The sequence below is a fragment of the Musa acuminata genome, chromosome BXJ2-8 (assembly GCF_036884655.1).
Source record: "Musa acuminata AAA Group cultivar baxijiao chromosome BXJ2-8, Cavendish_Baxijiao_AAA, whole genome shotgun sequence".
NCBI lineage: Eukaryota > Viridiplantae > Streptophyta > Magnoliopsida > Zingiberales > Musaceae > Musa > Musa acuminata.
This window is the reverse complement of record NC_088345.1, coordinates 13,128,095-13,145,931: the sequence shown is the minus strand read 5'-3', so window position 1 is coordinate 13,145,931 and position 17,837 is coordinate 13,128,095. Positions and strand designations below refer to the sequence as shown.

General features: G+C 39.6%; 1 protein-coding gene across 2 annotated transcripts in view; it reads left to right on the top strand.

Moving 5' to 3' along the window:
* LOC103994598 (uncharacterized) overlaps positions 1–17,837 on the top strand; it is a 103,749-nt gene that overhangs the window by 6,777 nt on the left and 79,135 nt on the right. For both annotated transcript variants that reach the window (XM_065121098.1, XM_009414979.3), the window contains exons 7-18: positions 8,144–8,245; positions 8,313–8,480; positions 8,559–8,719; positions 10,096–10,266; positions 10,663–10,755; positions 10,835–11,153; positions 11,256–11,360; positions 11,438–11,533; positions 11,617–11,684; positions 12,004–12,124; positions 12,215–12,415; positions 12,501–12,698. In XM_065121098.1, the coding sequence (XP_064977170.1) occupies positions 8,144–8,245; positions 8,313–8,480; positions 8,559–8,719; positions 10,096–10,266; positions 10,663–10,755; positions 10,835–11,153; positions 11,256–11,360; positions 11,438–11,533; positions 11,617–11,684; positions 12,004–12,124; positions 12,215–12,415; positions 12,501–12,698 (1,803 nt within the window). The remainder of the gene's footprint in view (positions 1–8,143; positions 8,246–8,312; positions 8,481–8,558; positions 8,720–10,095; positions 10,267–10,662; positions 10,756–10,834; positions 11,154–11,255; positions 11,361–11,437; positions 11,534–11,616; positions 11,685–12,003; positions 12,125–12,214; positions 12,416–12,500; positions 12,699–17,837) is intronic.

Sequence of the window (17,837 nt, the reverse complement as noted above, 5' to 3'; positions counted from 1 at the left end):
CGCCTCTCGCGATCCTTCCCGCTGCTTGCGACTCCCGCGAGCCCTCCCGTTACTCGCGCCTCCCGCGAGCCTTCCTGCTGCTCGCGACTCCCGCGAGCCCTCCCGCTGCTCGCGCCTCCCGCTCCCTTTCCCTTTTCCGCTGTCGCTGCCGCCGCTCGCCGCTGCTTCCCCGTTTCTCCGTCAGGCTCAGTATACAGTATACTCTTAATATTAAGTTTATTTGAATTTTGAAATGATTAATTTTCAATACTGTTAATAGATTAATAATATATTATTTTGATTTTAATGTTGTTAATTTTTATTTTGATGTAAAATTTTATTATTTTGAATTTTGAAACTTTTTGTTAATGTGACATTGTGATTTTGTATCTTAGATTTTCTTAATTTAATAGCATATTTTTATTTAAAATTTTAAATAATTATATTTATTAATTATATTATTATATTTTTATATTTTAGCATCTCGCTTCGCTTGGGCGAGCGCCTAGCGCCTCGGGCGTTTTTGGACCTTGACGCCTTTTGGCGCCTAGCGCTTTTTAAATCACTGGTGCAAGGTTCGTATTTCAGTCCATTACGGATTGTCCTTTTGTAAATATTGAAATATCTGCAGAAAAATCATTTGAATTATTAGACTATTTTGTTACAATATAAACTCTAAAATTTAAATGAATTAAATAATCATATATGTAGATATACCTGATTGCTGATTCTACCACTAAAACGAACGACGAGCCTCTACGAGTGGTGGATCGGGGTCCTCGATCCTATACATATGCATATCAATATGATATGTTTGTTGGACTCAATCATGAAATTGATCCCAAGATATAGTGTATTGATACACCGTATGCCATTGGTGCATTAATGTGGTGCTGATCGTCATGAATCATATTCGTCATAAATCGTTGTTTTGTAAAATTTAAGAGAGCACAAATGTGAGAAAAAAAGAGTTTGAGATAGTTTAAGAGAGTATGAGAATGTAATGGAGTGAAATAGGGGAGAAGAAGGGTTTAAATACTAAGAGAAAGGGCTCCGACGGTCAATTTGACCGTTGGAGCACTGTAGCACTATTACAGTATGGTAACGGTTGAAATCAATCGTTACTGAGTTGAATTGACCGTTGGAGCAATGTAGCACTATTACAGTATGGTAACGGTTGAAATCAATCGTTACTGAGTTGTGCCGGGCGGTAACAGTCGAAATTTCTACCGTTACCGCCCGATATTACCCTGTATCATTCGATACGGGGTGCTTTTAAACGTTTCGCCCGGTAGCGGGCGGTTAGTGTGCCGGTATGTCGTCGGATCGGTACGTACCCCTCGTACCGGGCGGTACCATTCGAAATTGCATACCTTGGAATGGGGTATTATTAACCATCCAACATTTCGTGGGCGGATCAATCAGTGAACTCATTCTCCAATGAGCACCTGCATTGTATTCCTAGGGTCCCCACATGAGCAGCTATGAGACCAGCCGCCCCTATTATATGGACTGGTATACAACACACCAGTATGTTCGGTTATCTTGATGTCCCACTCGAGTAACCTACGACCGAGATTATTTCGGGTCTATGTTTAAAGGCGAACTAGATTTTATAGTGGTTTGGTCGTTCCGATCTACGTCCACTCCTGATTCCTCTTCACTTGAGGCCACTGACTTTCACTACCGATCTTCTTTCTAATGGGCGAAGATCAATTACCCTTACACCTCTTTCTCCTTTTCATAGGCTCAGGAGAGAACCTTTACACTTCTCTCTTTTGGACATCACTCCTTCCTTAGAAACTTTCTAACTCTAGGAGGAAGAGACTCACTAACTCTAGAGAGATTATAACACTTTTTTCCTCAAGTATATATTTCCCTTTTTTTACTTAATTTCGTGCTCTTGCAAGCAGAAATAACTAGGGTATTTATAGACCCCAAATGACTTAAAAAATAGAGCTAAAAAAGGTCTCATCCTAGGTTTCTTGAGTCTCTTGGGTCCTGGCGGTACCACCGCCTGCAACACTGACACTGGGTGGTATCACTGCCTAGTCTGGCGGTACCACTGCCTGACAAAGTCTGGAAGACTATGTCTGGGTGGTACCATCGTCCAGATTGGTGGTACCACTACTCAGACTGTCGGTACCATCGCCTGACACAGTTTGGGAGATTGTCTGAACGGTATCATCGCCCAGTCTGTCGGTGCCATCGCCTGGCCCTTTTATGAGTGATAAAATGTGCCTTCCACTTGGCCCAAAATAATCCTAACTTGGGCTTAATTGGCCTATAATTGAGTTGGCATAGTTACACCCGAAAACCGACTCAATTAGCTTTCTAAACTACTTCGATCTAGACAAATGATTATAAAGCATGAATCATTTGTTGTCCGGCATGGTATTGAGTCATCCGGTGCTTCGTCCAATCCTTTGACGCATCGTCCTCTCCTTCGGCGTATTGCCCAATTGACATGTTGACCTCTGCAACATTTGATCTCCTTGGCGTAATGTCTGATCTTCGGTTCGATGCTCGAACTCATGGCACGAAGTCCTTCTGTCGGTACGTTGATCGATCATCCAGCTCGACGTCCAATCTCCTGACATGTTTCACTCCGGTCTAATGTTCGATTCCTCCTGCTTTAATCGATTTGCCTTTTCTAATCGAAGTTAGTCCTGCGTCACTTAAAATGCAGATTAGATTGTAAACTCATCAATTGATTGTATCATCAAAATCCGAGATTCAACATGGGCATCACTATGTCAAGGACATACGCGATTTTCTCCACCGTGAGAACGATTCTCAAGTTGTGGAGCCAATCCGTATAGTTGGGACCAGTGAGACAGTTGACATCAAGTATACCACGTAAGAGATTTGAAAGCGAGATGTTTTTGACAAACAAAAGATGTAGCAGAAATAAATAATACGTAGATTTTACATAAAGGTAAACAATCAAGATAACTAGATAAGGACTTCTATCTTAATTTACTCCCACTATTTTTTCGTGAAACACATACCCTCTGGTATGTGAATCGAAGACCCTCAGCCAGTGATTTAAAAAGCGCTAGGTGCTAAGATCCAAAAACGCCCGAGGCGCTCGCCCGAGCGAAGCGAGACGCTAAAATATAAAAATATAAAATATAATTAATAAATATAATTATTTAAAATTTAAATTAAAATATGTTATTAAATTAAGAAAATCTATTAATAGTATTGAAAATTAATAAATTTAAATAAACCTAACAATATTAACAGTATACAGTATACTGTTAACAGTATATTGTATACTGTTAACAGAAAGAGAAGGAAGTGTCAGGGGGGGCTGAGCCTGCTGACTGAGAAAAGAGGAAGCGGTAGCAACAGCGGAGTGTAAGGAGGCAACGTCAACGATAGCGGCGAGCAGCGGGAGCGGGAGGCGCGAGCGGCGACAGCGGCAGCAGGAGTAGGAGCGGGAGCGGGAGCGGGGAGCAGCGGGAGGCACGAGCGGCGACAGCGACAGTGTTTGCGAGCAACGATAGCGGCGATAGCGGTAGCATTTGCGAGCAGCGACAACGGCGAGCAGCGGGATCGGGAGCGGCAGCGGCGAGGGTTAGGGTTCGGTTGTCACTTATAGCAGTTTTAGTTGGTTCGATTGAGCTAACTAACCATCGGAGACCGAACCAGGACTGAGCGCTTAGGCAAGCGCCCGAGCGCCTTTTTAAATCGCTGCCCTTAGCGGATCTCTAGTGGGGATCATGATCCAATCAGAGTCTCAGTATAACCTCGAGGGACTCAACCAATCACACTAAGCCCGAAAAGATGGGTAACTCTTGTCGATCATAATTCCTTGTGATTCCTGTTCTGTTCGACCTTCGAACCATCATGGCTTCGAGGGACTCGACCAACCATGATGTTCGGTTAAGTTATCACCATCGTTATAAGATGAGTCCGATTCGATGATATGCCCTCGAGGGACTTGACCAAGCATACAACGTCCTCTGGTTACGGGTGACATCTCTATATCGTAGGTAAGATCTCAAATCGCAACATAGGTGAGCCTCGAGGGACTTGACCAACTTAACCTATGTCGAGAATCGATTCCTCCATATCACGATGGAAGGCCATGTGAGTCAATCTAATTGCCTTACACTTTCCAACAATATTATCGTGAGAGGAGATTTTGATTCGGTCTTTTAATATGACGTGTCACATACATACATATTTAATATATATCTACATCACATGCAAATATATATATATATATATATACACGTATCTAGTAGGTGTATAAGCAATCGCATATCACATGAGCAATCACACAAGATGATCATGGACCACAGCCTAATGTGATTTAGCCTGAGTCGTAGGCCCAATCATTTACATAATGATCTATGTGTGCATCAGCGCATCTCCATGCCCTATGATCGTCCATCTCGTCTTCATCGGTTCCGTCGGGATCTCTGCCCATCTCCATGCGTCGCGATCGTTCGTCTTGGCCTCGTGGGTCTTGTTGTCACCTCCACGCTCTCGTTGCGCCTCATCGTGTAATTACAACGTAATCACAAGCACGTATGCCCGATAATAAACGAGAAAAATGAAGGCTCGCAGGCCTCAATAATAATAATCACATCACAGGAAACCCTTGCCTTGAGCTGCCAAGAAACCTTGACCATTAGCTTGGTACATGCGACCAAGAATCCCTGGTCGCAGGGTCTCTTAGTCGGTTAGGAAACCATAGCCGCTAGGGGTCCCACTTGCAACCAGGAATCCTTGGCTGTAGGGTCTTTGTTCTGCCTTGCTGAGAGTAGCATGGCTGCTCTCGTTTACTATAGGTGGCTAGGCCGAGAGCCTCTTCTAGGGCTCTCGGTCGAGGCTCTCGGCCAAGGCTGCAAGCATCCCTTTCTTCCTCTTTTGTGTCAAAAATTTTGACGTCAAAAGTGTTTTTTAAAACACCTTTTAATAGCGAGAAAAGGGTGCAGTCCAGATTTGAAAACTACGACAAAAAATCACAGCAATCGCGCAAAAACAATTCTACGCGATTCATCAACACACGCAGCTTAAAAACCAATCGATTGCATGAGCAATCTGGCTCTGATACCACTGTTGGGAAACCTGGACAGAGCATCACGTGCGTAGCGGAAGAAGAGAAAAGCAAAATCCCAGATTTCCCAAAGAAAAAGGTTCTTGTCGCCGTGCGAAGATTGATGCGTAAAACAAAATGCAAAATCGAAATCGCGCGTATCAAGTGTGATTCGTTATCTGGGGAGATCGTATATCCCTGTAAAATGCAAGATCTGTAGGAGAGGATGAAGGAGGTAAACTGTCCTCCACTCTAGTGGTGATCCACACGGTAGATGCGGCGAAGACGCTCCTCAAATCGCTGAACAATCTTCCTCTTCACGTGCACCACGTGATCAAGAAGGGGTTGACCCTTCTTGCTATTTACCTGCCCCAAACTTAACCCTATTTTTGGTTGCTACCTCCTATTCTCCTTCCCCTCCTCGTCAGCCAATAGCTCCTTTGGTTCTCTCCTATTTATAGAGGTCCCTGTCAACTTTAACCTTATTGGATCTTGTCCTATTGAGTACTGGATCTTCATCCAACTACCCAAGTCTCTTATATTAGTGGATCTCTACCCAATAATCTCTCATTGACTCTTATTGGATCTTATCCACAAGATCTAATAATTCATTAGTTTATTAGATATTCAATAAGATAGAGGCTCCAACGGATATCTTATATCCGAACCTCTACTCGTCACAACACCTACTATATGTATGTGACCCTCTAGGCTTATTATCGTGCTGGCCGTGAGTCATATCTGTTAGAACTCATTTTGACTTAGTGAATTGTCATCTCTTATAATAATTCACTCGACTCATCGACTACGAACGTACTAGGCCATTACGCTATAGTCCCCAAATGATACAGGGGAATTCAATCCGTTGGACCTGCTTGTCCTTTGTTACTGTGTATATATAGTCCATCATCCATCTAATATCCCAGAGATCGTATGCCAGGCATGGTGCTATTAGGCTCATACAGAATCTACTCGAGTCTCGCTCTAATCGGATTCTCCCGGAGAGCTCTTTATTTCTTAATCCGAATGACCTTGGCCAGGGATTTGCTTGAGTAATAACATATAGGATATTCCTCTCATGACATCGTAAGGTTGACTACCACTCCCGATGATCGGATGTGCTAGATCTGGAACCTCCAGACCTACAAGTACGGTATCATAGAATAGAGTACTCATAAAGGGCATCCTTCGTGTCTCATGTCTAAGGGCCAGATACGCAACTGAGATTACGGAATCACTGTCTGACAATGAGGTATTATTAACTATCCAGCATTCAGTGAGCGGATCAATCAATGAACTCATTCTCCAATGAGCACCTGAACTGTCTCCCTAGTGTCCCCACACGAGCAACTATGAGACCAGCTTCCTCCATCATATGGACGGGTATACAACACACCAGTATATTCGGTTATCTCGATGTCCCTCTCGAGTAACCTACGATCGAGATTATTTAGGGTCTGTGTTTAAAGGTGCATCAGTCTTATTATCGTGATTTCATCACGATCCGACTCCCATCGCACAGATCTATGGACATCACATTATATGCAACATGTGATATAAAGTGAAAAAATACCAATAATAATAATAAGCAAAAAGACTGCATAGCGTGTCACACGTGCCATCACTTACGTGATTGGCTTGTAGGGCACCAATGACTAATAGGTATGCCCCGGTATTTTTGGACCATTACCTCCAGGTATTTTTAGAGGTTTTTCAGCTCTTTTTGGGGATACCGCTGGTATGGCACTGTCTACCATACCAAGCATAGCTCGGTACACTAGTACGGATTAAAATTGAGAACCTTGATTCATATCAGTGATTTCAATTGGCGCTTGGGCGCTCGCCTAGGTGCTCGGGCTAGGCGAGGCCCGAGCGCCTCGCTTCATGTCTAGGCGCCTCGCTTCAAAGAGGCGTCGCTTGGGCGCTCGCCCGAGCCTAGGCACCGTGTGCTTCGGGCGAGCGCCTGGGTTAAACCAGGCGACCGAACCAGAATTTTAGGTCTGGTTGGTCTCCGGTGCTTTAGTTGGTTCAATCGAACCAACTAAATCACCGATATCAAGCTCCCTCTCATGATTTCCCTGACTTCCCCAACCCTAACACTCGCGATTTTGTCGTTGAGATTTCTTCTCCCCTATCGCAGCTCTCTGTTGCCGTTGCCACTGTCGCTGCTCGCCGCTATTGTTGCTACTCGCCGCTGCCACAATCACTGCTCGTCGCTGCTGTCGTCGCTCGCCCCTGTTGTCGTCGCTCCCGTTGTCACTTGCCGATCTCGCTGGCGCTTGCAGCTCCCGCTTCCACTCTCGCTGTCACCGTTGCTCGCCGCTCCCGCTGTCGCCGTCGCTCGCCCCTCCCACTCCCACTCCAGCTATGACCGTCGTCTGCTACCGCTGTCGTTGCCTCAGCAGCCTCAGTCTTCTCACACTCTTCTCACTATACTATTAACAGTATATTAATAGTATACTGCTAACTGTATACTAATAATAGTATTTTTATTTATTAGATTAATAATATATTATTTTTATTTTAATACTATTAATTTTTATTTATTTAATTTTATATTTTTTATTTAAAAATAAAAACTATACTATGATAATTTATTTATTTATTATGATTTTGTGCCCAATTTGCTTAATTTAATAGCATATTTTTATTTAAATAATTATATTTATTAATTATATTATATATTTTTATATTTTAGCATCTTGCTTCGCTCGGACGAGCGCCTGGGCAAGCACCTAGCGCCTCGGGTATTTTTGGACCTTGGTGCCTTTTGGCTCATAGCGCTTTTTAAATCACTGATTTATATAATAACTTTTTGCCTTGCTTTGTGACATGGTTTCAATTATCATGGAGTGTCAACTATATTTGATTTGTTACTGGTGCTGACTTACTTAAGGTGTCAAGTAACCTATTTGGCTTTTACTATTTTTTATATTGGCGTATCAAGGAATATTTGGTGCAGTTACCATTATGGGTATCAAAGCTTTGTGATTAATGCTGCTTGCTTGAAGAGTTCTTATCATAAACTTCCCTTCTTCATGATGATCTATTGTATGCTAGAACTCATGGTATAGAGCTCACTGACCATCGTACTATTTCTTTCTTTTGCAGTCTGTTGAACTTGAAAGTCTGGCCTTTTATTTTGATTCAGATGTTATTCCATGGTCTATTGACAAGCCATGGGAGGATTTACTTCCTTCAGAGTGGAGTAAGGTATATTTTGACAAGACCACTTAAACTACTGAACAATGCACTGAGTCATTTATTCTATGTGCTTTAGATCTTTGAACTTGAGAGAGAGAATATGAAAGAGCACAATTATATGTTAGAACCAGTAACAGGGAATGCAAAATACACTAAGCTACGACTAGATGAATCCAGAAGTACAGGGCAAGCGCTACAAAAAGCAGTCGTCAATTTGGATAGTGTTACATTATCTTTATCAAAGGTATATATATTCATGCTCTCTTGGTTTTGGAACAAATACCCTATTAACGTTGAGTAAGTTCTGGCATTATGAATGTAGGATGGGTACAGGGACATTTTGAAGATGGCTGAAAATTTTGCTGCCTTTAACCAGCGTTTGAGATATGCTCATTATCGTCCATCAGTATCGGTCAAATCAGATCCTATATCTTGGTGGAAGTATGCTTACAAAGTGGTAACGGATGAGACAAAGAAGGCAAGGTAAAAAATTAACTTCGTTCATGTTATGTTTCTCTCTCTTTCTGAAAGGAGATTTGGGTGATTAAACGAGATATTCCTAGTCCTTTGGTAGAAATTGTATGAGTTGAGTAAATCTATCTCCATGGATTGTTGTCTCTGTACCAAGGTTCGCCGTACCGTACCGGCGTTTCGACCCGGGCTCGGTACCGGTACGGTACGGTATACCGCTCGGTACACTCAGGGGTACCGAGCGGTACACTCACGTGTACCGAGTACTGTACACTGATACAGTGCTACTGTACACTGCTACAGTACGCGGTACGGTACGGGGCGGTCCGCGTACCGCTGGCCTGTCGGACCGGTACGTACCGCCCGTACCAGGCGGTACAGTCCGGTGCGGCAAACCTTGCTCTGTACTGCCACATGCCAATCTAGAACCAGCATTCTCTGGTCACATGAGTGCCACATGACTCATTGGCTAAACAAGTGAAGGATCTACACAGTGCGATGAAGAATAATAATTATGTATACCCTTCCTTGCAGCATGTTTACTGTCCACCCTTGCTTTGAGATGCATGCAATCACCAGTTTGATGCCATTAAATAGATGTGGAGCCTTTTGGACTTCTGTCCTAGAGGAGCCAAATCTTAAAATAGCACTACAGAAAATAAAAAGATAGCTAAAATAAAGAAAGGTTATCAGTACACAGAGCAATGTAAATCGGATGGTATGCCTGATTGCCTGTGCCAAACCTGTTCTGCCCTGTAGGACAGAATCTTTGCTAGGCAATCTCTTTATTATTTTTCTTCTTTTTCAGTTTTTTAAAGTGTTTCTTGAAACTTAGTAAGTATGACTGTATTAGTGTTATATGATACTGATCCGAGCTTGACCAATACAAGTACATAAAATTATGAACCTTGATTAAAGGAATGTAACATCTTCACTTGAACTTTAAATTGGTAATGGTTTCTTAATGTGCCTTTATGACAATTTATGAAATGAATTCTTGAGCAGAAACTAAGGTGAAATTTGAGTTTACCTTATTTCTATTGGATTATATTTATATATATATATATATATATAATGTGCTGGAATTTAACTTCAAAAAATATATGGTAATATTGCAGTGACATCAGGTAGGAACTTGGTTCTGTATCAGCATAATATTATAGGAAACTACTGATTTTTGACTTCTAGATCTTTAATATGTTACCTTTTGTGATGATATACTGTGTATCAGCATAATATTATACTTTGGCTGCAAATCTAACAAAATTCTATTTATAGATCATGAAAGTTTGGTTATTCTTTGACCTAGTATTTTGCAAATTACTTTTTCTGACAATCTGTTATGTTTTTCCTGTATCTGCTGATACACTTGGAGCATGTTTTTGCAGTGGAAAATTTTCATGGGAGCATGTTTTGAAATATGCAAAGCTACGTAAGAGATACATCTCTCTTTATGCTTCGCTTTTGAAGTCTGATCTAAGCCATATGGTAGCGGATGACAACAAGGAAATTGAGGAACTAGATCGTGAGCTTGATATTGATGTAATTCTTCAGTGGAGGTATCGTGTGGTTTCATGTGTTAATTATGGTAATACTTTAGTAGCTATTAAAGTGTTTAAATGGTTATTCACTTATCTTTAAGGCCAATTTCTAGCATAAAAGCATAATAAAGAGGATATTTTGATTCTATTTCTGTTGGAGCGGATACTTTCAGATCATATCAAGTTATCAACCATTCATGAGAGCATGAGATGCATTTTCTTTTTGCATGTTAGAGTGGCATCATTGTTTTAGTCCTAAATGTTTGCTTTTGCTTTGATATTTTTTGTTCACATTATTCTTCAGATTCAGAGAAGCTTATGCATATATTTTAATTGATGGTGTATTTGAGGAACTCTACTTGGCTTCTAGAACTTTTATCTCTCATGTTGTCCTATGCCTCTCTTTTCATATAGGATGTTGGCACACAAGTTTGTGGAGCAGATGGCAGAATCAGATCTCTCACTTAATAAAGAGAAAGCTAAACGGTCATGGTGGTCGTTTGGATGGTTGTCAACTTTTACATTTTTTTTGGATCAACTGAATCACTACTACTTGTATAGTAAGAAATATAACTTATTTTTCCAGGACTGGTTCTACCAAGGATGACAGTGAACATAGAGGCTTCACTGAGGAAGACTGGGAGCAACTAAATAAACTTATTGGCTATAAGGAAGGTTCTAATGATTACCAATTGGCTGCAGAGGAGGAAGATTTCATTCATCTTTATTTGGAAATCCACATGAAGCACAATGCTTCAAAGCTTGTTGCTGATGACCAAAAGTGTCTCGCGGAGCTATCTTGTGAAGGGCTAGATTGTAACATAAAAACTTATCCAGAAGCAAAAGTTTTTGACCTTAAATTAGGCTCCTACAAGCTCTCATCACCTTACGGTCTCCTTGCTGAGGTCTGAATTGCCCAAGCATGCTTCCAGATAGCTGTCATTCTGGTTATTTTCACCAGTAGAAATTAAATCTGATTTTGTTCGTCTGTTGATAATATTGTACAGAGTGCTACTGCTGCTGATTCATTAGTTGGTGTCTTTTCATACAAGCCTTTTGATGTTCAAGTAGACTGGAGCTTTGTTGCTAAATCTTCTCCTTGTTATATAACGGTATGTTATTCACTAGTTAATGTTTGTATTCTAGATTGTCTGATTGGCATTGCTCATTATATCTATTTTGTTAATAGTATATAAAGGAATCTGTCGACCAAGTTGTTGCATTCTTCAAGAGCAGTTCTTCTATTAGTCAGACCCTAGCTTTGGAGACTGCAGCTGCTGTGCAGGTGCTATTGTCTTATCATCAAAAAGTTTATCATTAATTTTCAGAACCTTTATGTTGACTGGGACCCTTTTCTATTTCACAAAGATGACAATTGATGGAGTCAAGCGCACTGCTCAAGAACAGATGTCACGGGTATTAAAGGAGCAGTCGAGGTTTGTTTATGTTTCAACTGTCAAGCAAACGATAAGATTTTTTTTCTTAGGTTTGACCAACAGATTGATAATCAAGAGTTTGATGATTGATTGCAGCTTGATGATTGTCAATTTAAGGATATGCTATCTGTAATACATTTTTTATTGGAAAATTATGTGCAGTTGATATGTCATGAAAATGTTTTTTAGATTCTCTTGCTTATATATCCATCGATGATATTGTCTTGATCCAATCTAATTTGGTGGTAACTGGGTAATAGAGAATTGTTTTGCTGAGTTTTTCATTTATGACATTTTAGTTTTGCTTATATTCTTGTAGGTTTTTGCTGGATCTGGATATCGCTGCTCCTAAAGTTACCATTCCCACCAAATTCTATCCAGATGATTTACATGCAACTCAACTTCTACTTGATTTGGGAAATTTGACGCTCACCACAGATGTAAACTAGGAAATTCTAATTTTTATAAGGAAATTTAGGCAACTTTGATGTTAAATTACTTATATATTTTTTCATTACCCTGACAAACAGGATTACTGGGAGTGTGACACTTCAGAAGAAAAGGATTTATACTTGCAGTTCAATTTGGTGCTAAGTGATGTATCTGCATTCTTAGTTGATGGTGATTATCATTGGAGCAAAACTTCTCTTGATGTAGCTGCTGGTCAAACTAAGAATGATAGTTTCTTGCAAGTTATTGAGAAGTGTGGAATTGTCGTAAACTTTCAGCAGGTTTTCATCAATAGGTGCTTTATTTCAAAATTGAAAAAAAAGATCATTCTTGATTTTTTTTTTAATTCTTACCTCTCCCATATAGATTAAACTGGAAAATCCCTCCTATCCATCGACAAGACTTGCTGTGCGCTTGCCTTCATTGGGGTTTCATTTTTCTCCTGCTCGGTACCACCGCCTAATGCAAGTTATGAAGATCTTTCAGGAGGATAGAATGGAAGTGGATGTTCAACCATGGACTCAGGCTGATTTTGAAGGATGGTTGTCTCTTTTAACATGGAAGGTTCTTGTTCTCTTTGGAATGCTTTTTTTTGCATACCATGGATGTTACCATCAGCTTTATTTTAATATTGAAAAGTTATTAGGTTGACTGATGATTAATTAATGGCAACAAGGAATTTGTATGGTACTAGGTTGTCATGTTCATTTGTGTACCTATATAGTTTTTGATAGTTTGTCCTACTATTGGGGCATGTTCTAGTGACATAAATTTTACTTTAAAAGATTACTTATTCAAAGGTATACCTTCTATCATACAGATTATATTGTCATGTGCTACTTATCACAAGTTTTTAAAAGAAAGAAGGAAATATTAATTGTTTGATCATGTTAAATAGACTTACAAGATGATTTTTGTATGTCCAAAATCAAGGTTCGTCATACCACGGCATACCGCTTGGTACTGGTGGTACATATCGATCCGACGGGATCGGTACGGATGATACATATTGGTATGTCGATACGCTCCACCATACAATGTGTTGGTGTGTACCATACCAACGACCGATCGGTACATTGGTACGGACTGATAACACGAACCATGTCCTAAATATAACTTTTTAGTGCACATCCTTGGGATTGTGACACTTTTAGTTTTCTTTGAAGAAAGTTGACTGGCTTCTTTATCGTATGAATAAATTTTGTTTGAAACCTTTATTTTGCAATATTAGATTCAAATATTGCACTTTTGATCATTACACATACCCTTGAATTTTCTGATACAGTTACTTCCTAACTTGTGTGATATACTATTGTCAGCTTAAAAGGGAACATGCTTATAGTTGTTTTAATGGTTAGGCATTAGCCATTCAATTAAAAAGAAAGAGCTGGCTCTCATGTTCAAACAGAAACCTTCTTCTCCTTGCTTCCTCCTTTTTCACAAGGTTCCAAGCACCCTCTTTTCCACTTTTCCTCCTCAATCAATCACCATCTCTTTTCTCTCTACTTCCCATTATGATGTTGAGTCAATTATTTCACATTAATGTGCATCTTTTTTGTTCAATCGTCACAGTGTAGACAAAGGACTTTTTTGTTCTTTTCTATCAAGCTCTATTGAATCTTGGTGAAGATTGGCTCTTGGACCTAAGATCAAGATTAGCTTAACCTACTGGATTAGATTAACAGATAGGAAAATGAAGAAACAAAAGGGTCATATATGTACTTATACGATTTATTTATATAAAACAATTTTGTTTGAGTGAGAATATTATAAAATTTATATATTAGAATGTAATAAATGGTTCCTATAGGTAAATGGTTATGACAAGAATTACTATATTTTAATTAGGAGTACAATTGAAGAGGATCTTGACCCAACAGCGAGATTTGCAATTTCGGGTTGTTCCAACAGCGAGATTTGCAATTTTGGGTACTGGACCCATACTGGTTTGGCCCATTCTGACGTACTGTGTGTTAATTTGTTGGAATGTACCATGATATTGTTGGGGGAAGGAGAGGAGGGGAGGAAGAAGGAAGAAGAAAGAACAAGAGGAAGAAGGAAGAAGAGAAAGAGGGAAAGAGGAAGAGACGGAGGAGGCAGTGGAGGAGGAGGTGTACCGGAGTGGGTGATGCGCATGTGAGCAGCAACGGGTGAAGACAACTAGCTACTCCTTGCTACGACTCACATCATGAGTCAAGCCCTAGCATGGGGTTAGAAGGAAAAAGATGTTTTACATATATATATATACTCAATAGGGTGGTATGAAGAATTGCGTAGTGAGTTGAGCCCTGGTATGGGCTCAGAAGAGAAAAATGATATATATATATATATATATACTCAATAGGGCGGTATGAGGAATTGCGTAGTGAGTTGAGCCCTGGTATGGGCTCAGAAGAGAAAAATGATATATATATATATACACACACACACACACACACACACATAGTGAACTAGATCTGATTATTCAGTTTGGGCTGCTTTAAATCAAGGATTGACTTACCGAATCGTACCGCCCGGTACGGGCGGTACGTACCGGTCCGATAGGTGACCGGTACGCGGACCGCCCGCTACCGGGCGGTACACCCAAAAACCCTAATATCGGGCGGTAACGGTCGAAATTTCGACCGTTACCGCCCGGTACCAATCGGTAACGGTCGATTTCGACCGGTACCACTCGGTAACGGTCGAAATCGACCGTTACCACACTGTAGCAGTGCTACAGTGCTCCAACGGTCAAATTGACCGTTGGAGCCCTTTCTCCTCCTATTTAAACCAATCTTCTCTCCCCTATTTCATTATACTCTCTTAAACTCTCTCTCAAACTTTTCTTTTCTCTCCTAAACTCTATAAAATAACGATTTGTGAATTCAATTGAGGCTAATTTGGAAAGATCAAGAGGAAGAACTTTCTAATCAAGAGGTATGTATTCGTTTTCTTTAATTAGAGAGTAATTAAGATATTTAAGATTATGGTTAGTATTTTTCATGCATAGTAAATATTGAATAATATTTATCATAGTAAAATAAGTTTAATTAAATTTTATTAAAATTATTTAATGCTGCGATTAGTTATTTTAATGATGATTAAATCAAAATTTATTTGATTTTATATCAATTTAATGTCTTTAATATATCAATTACATATTTAATGTTTCTTTTATGTATTTAACATATATATGATGGTAAAATAAGTTTAATTATAATTTATTAAAGTTATTTAATACTGTAATTAGTCATTTTAACGATGATTTAATCGAAATTTATTTGATTTTATGTGAATCTAATATCTTTAATATCTATTAGGGTGTTTGCCATGTTTATAGTGTTGAATGAGAAGTAATTAGTGAAAAATTAACTATGTTAATCACGTAATTATTGTATCTAATGATGTTAATACTTATTTTATGCATGTAACATATTTATGATAATAAAATATAATTAGTTATGTTTTAATAAAATTACTTAATGTCGTGATTAGTGATTTATGATCGATATTTGGTAAATTTAATATGTTTATACTTTATAGTTTATTTGAATTAAATTTGATAGGATCATGGCACCAAAGGAACAGCCACATGATGATGCATGGGTTCATGCCCGAAAGCTAGATGGAAACCGTCATCATTGGCAATGTATTTATTGTGACTACATTGGCAAAGATGGAGGAATAACTCGAGTGAAAATGCATTTGGCTGGTGGGTATCCTGATGTTGCAAAATGCAAGAAAGTTCCAACGGAGATCCGTAAATTATTTCAAAGCAAGCTTAAACAAACAAAGGAAGATACATTAAAAAAGAAGGCAAGAGTTGAGGAAGAATATCATAGGGCTACACAGGAACCGGTTTATGATCAGTATGAGGGTTGCGGCGATGAAGTCGACCCGGATCTCACAGCTGGGATTCGTGCATCATTGGAGCATCAGTATACGGTCGATGAAGCAATGAGGCATCGACGACCTGACTCACAATTTGAGCATGGCACTGGTAGTGGAATCCAAAGGTCAACCAGCATAAGGCAACCAACTGCTCCTTCTCAGCTAGGCCGAACTAGTAGCATGAGATATGGTGGACTCCGTGGTTTTATGAGAGGTCTTGGCAGGAGGTCCGCACCAGATATTGTTGATATTGATCCGCAAGCCTATCCCCCACAAACAGCGAAACAAACACGGATTGACGATGCATACACAAAAGAAAAAAAACGGGATATTGGGAAGGCAATCTCAAAATGGTTTAACTTTCATAGGATTCCAGCCAACACAGCCAAAGGTCCATATTATCAAAGCATGATCTCCTCTATTCAAAAGTCTGGCACGGGGATCCAACCTCCAACACCAAAGGAGATTCACGGCGTGTACTTAGATGAGGAGGTGGCAGAAATAAAGGATTGGATCAAATCCTTCAAGAGGCAATGGGAAGAATATGGGGTGACATTGATGTGTGACAGTTGGACAGGACCAACAAGAATGAGTATCATCAACTTTCTTGTTTATTGCAATAGAAGAGTGGTGTTTCATAAGTCCGTTAATGCTTCTGAAAAGATCTAAGATGCAAACTACATTGAGAGCTTGATGGACACTATGGTAGAGGAGATTGGACCACAGTATGTTGTACAAATAATAACCGACAATGGAGCGAATTTCAAAAAGGCCGGTTTGCAATTGATGGAAAAAAGAAAAACTTTGTTTTGGACTCCATGTGCAGCTCATTCCATAGATCTAATGTTGAAGGATATTGGTGAGTTGGATGCGGTCAAAAAATGTGTAGCTCGAGCACAATCAATTACCAAATTTATATATAATCATCATTGGGTCCACGCATTAATGCAAAAGTATGTAAATGGTGAGGTACTTCGACCTGGAATTACTCGGTTTGCTACCAATTTTATTGCATTAAAGTCATTACAGCAAAAAAGGCAAGGCTTGAAGGCAATGGCTAGCTCACAAGAGTGGTCTGAATCCAGATATTCAAAATTGAGTGATGGAAAGAAGATAGAAAAGACCATTCTTTCCTCTAGATTTTGGGATACTATAGCAGAAATCATAAAAGGTGTAGAACCACTTTATATTGTCCTCCGTAAGGTCGATATGGACAAGCGTCCACAAATGCCGTATCTTAAATATATGTTGATTTCAGCAAGAGAGGAGGTCAGGAAAGCATTCAAAGATGATTTTAAGGCCGACCAATATGTACGAATCATTGATCGTCGGACCGATGTTCATATGGATCAAGATATCCATAATGCAGGTAAATTCATATTCAGAATAATTTAATTTATTATTATTTAGATAATAAAAAATCATACTAACAAAATTATGTTTTGCAGCGTATTATCTAAACCCAGCAATTCAATATCGATATGCTCTCGGAACGCAAAATAATTTCCTAACGACACTACGAAATGTTATATATCGGCTCTTGCCAAACACTACCGAGGCAACCGATGCTCTTATGGAGGGTCGATTATTTCGAGAAACAATTGGTTCATTCTCCGACGTTGTAGCTGTATCGTGCCGTTACACTATGGATCCTGGTGAGAAAAAGTTATGCATATTGATTATCAATTATATTTAATGTTGATTATTTGTTATGCTAATAAAATCTTATTTATATCTTTTTGCAGTCGAGTGGTGGCTACAATTTGGAGGCGATGCACCACATTTAAGGAAGGTTGCCATTCGTATACTTTCACAGACAACAACATCTAG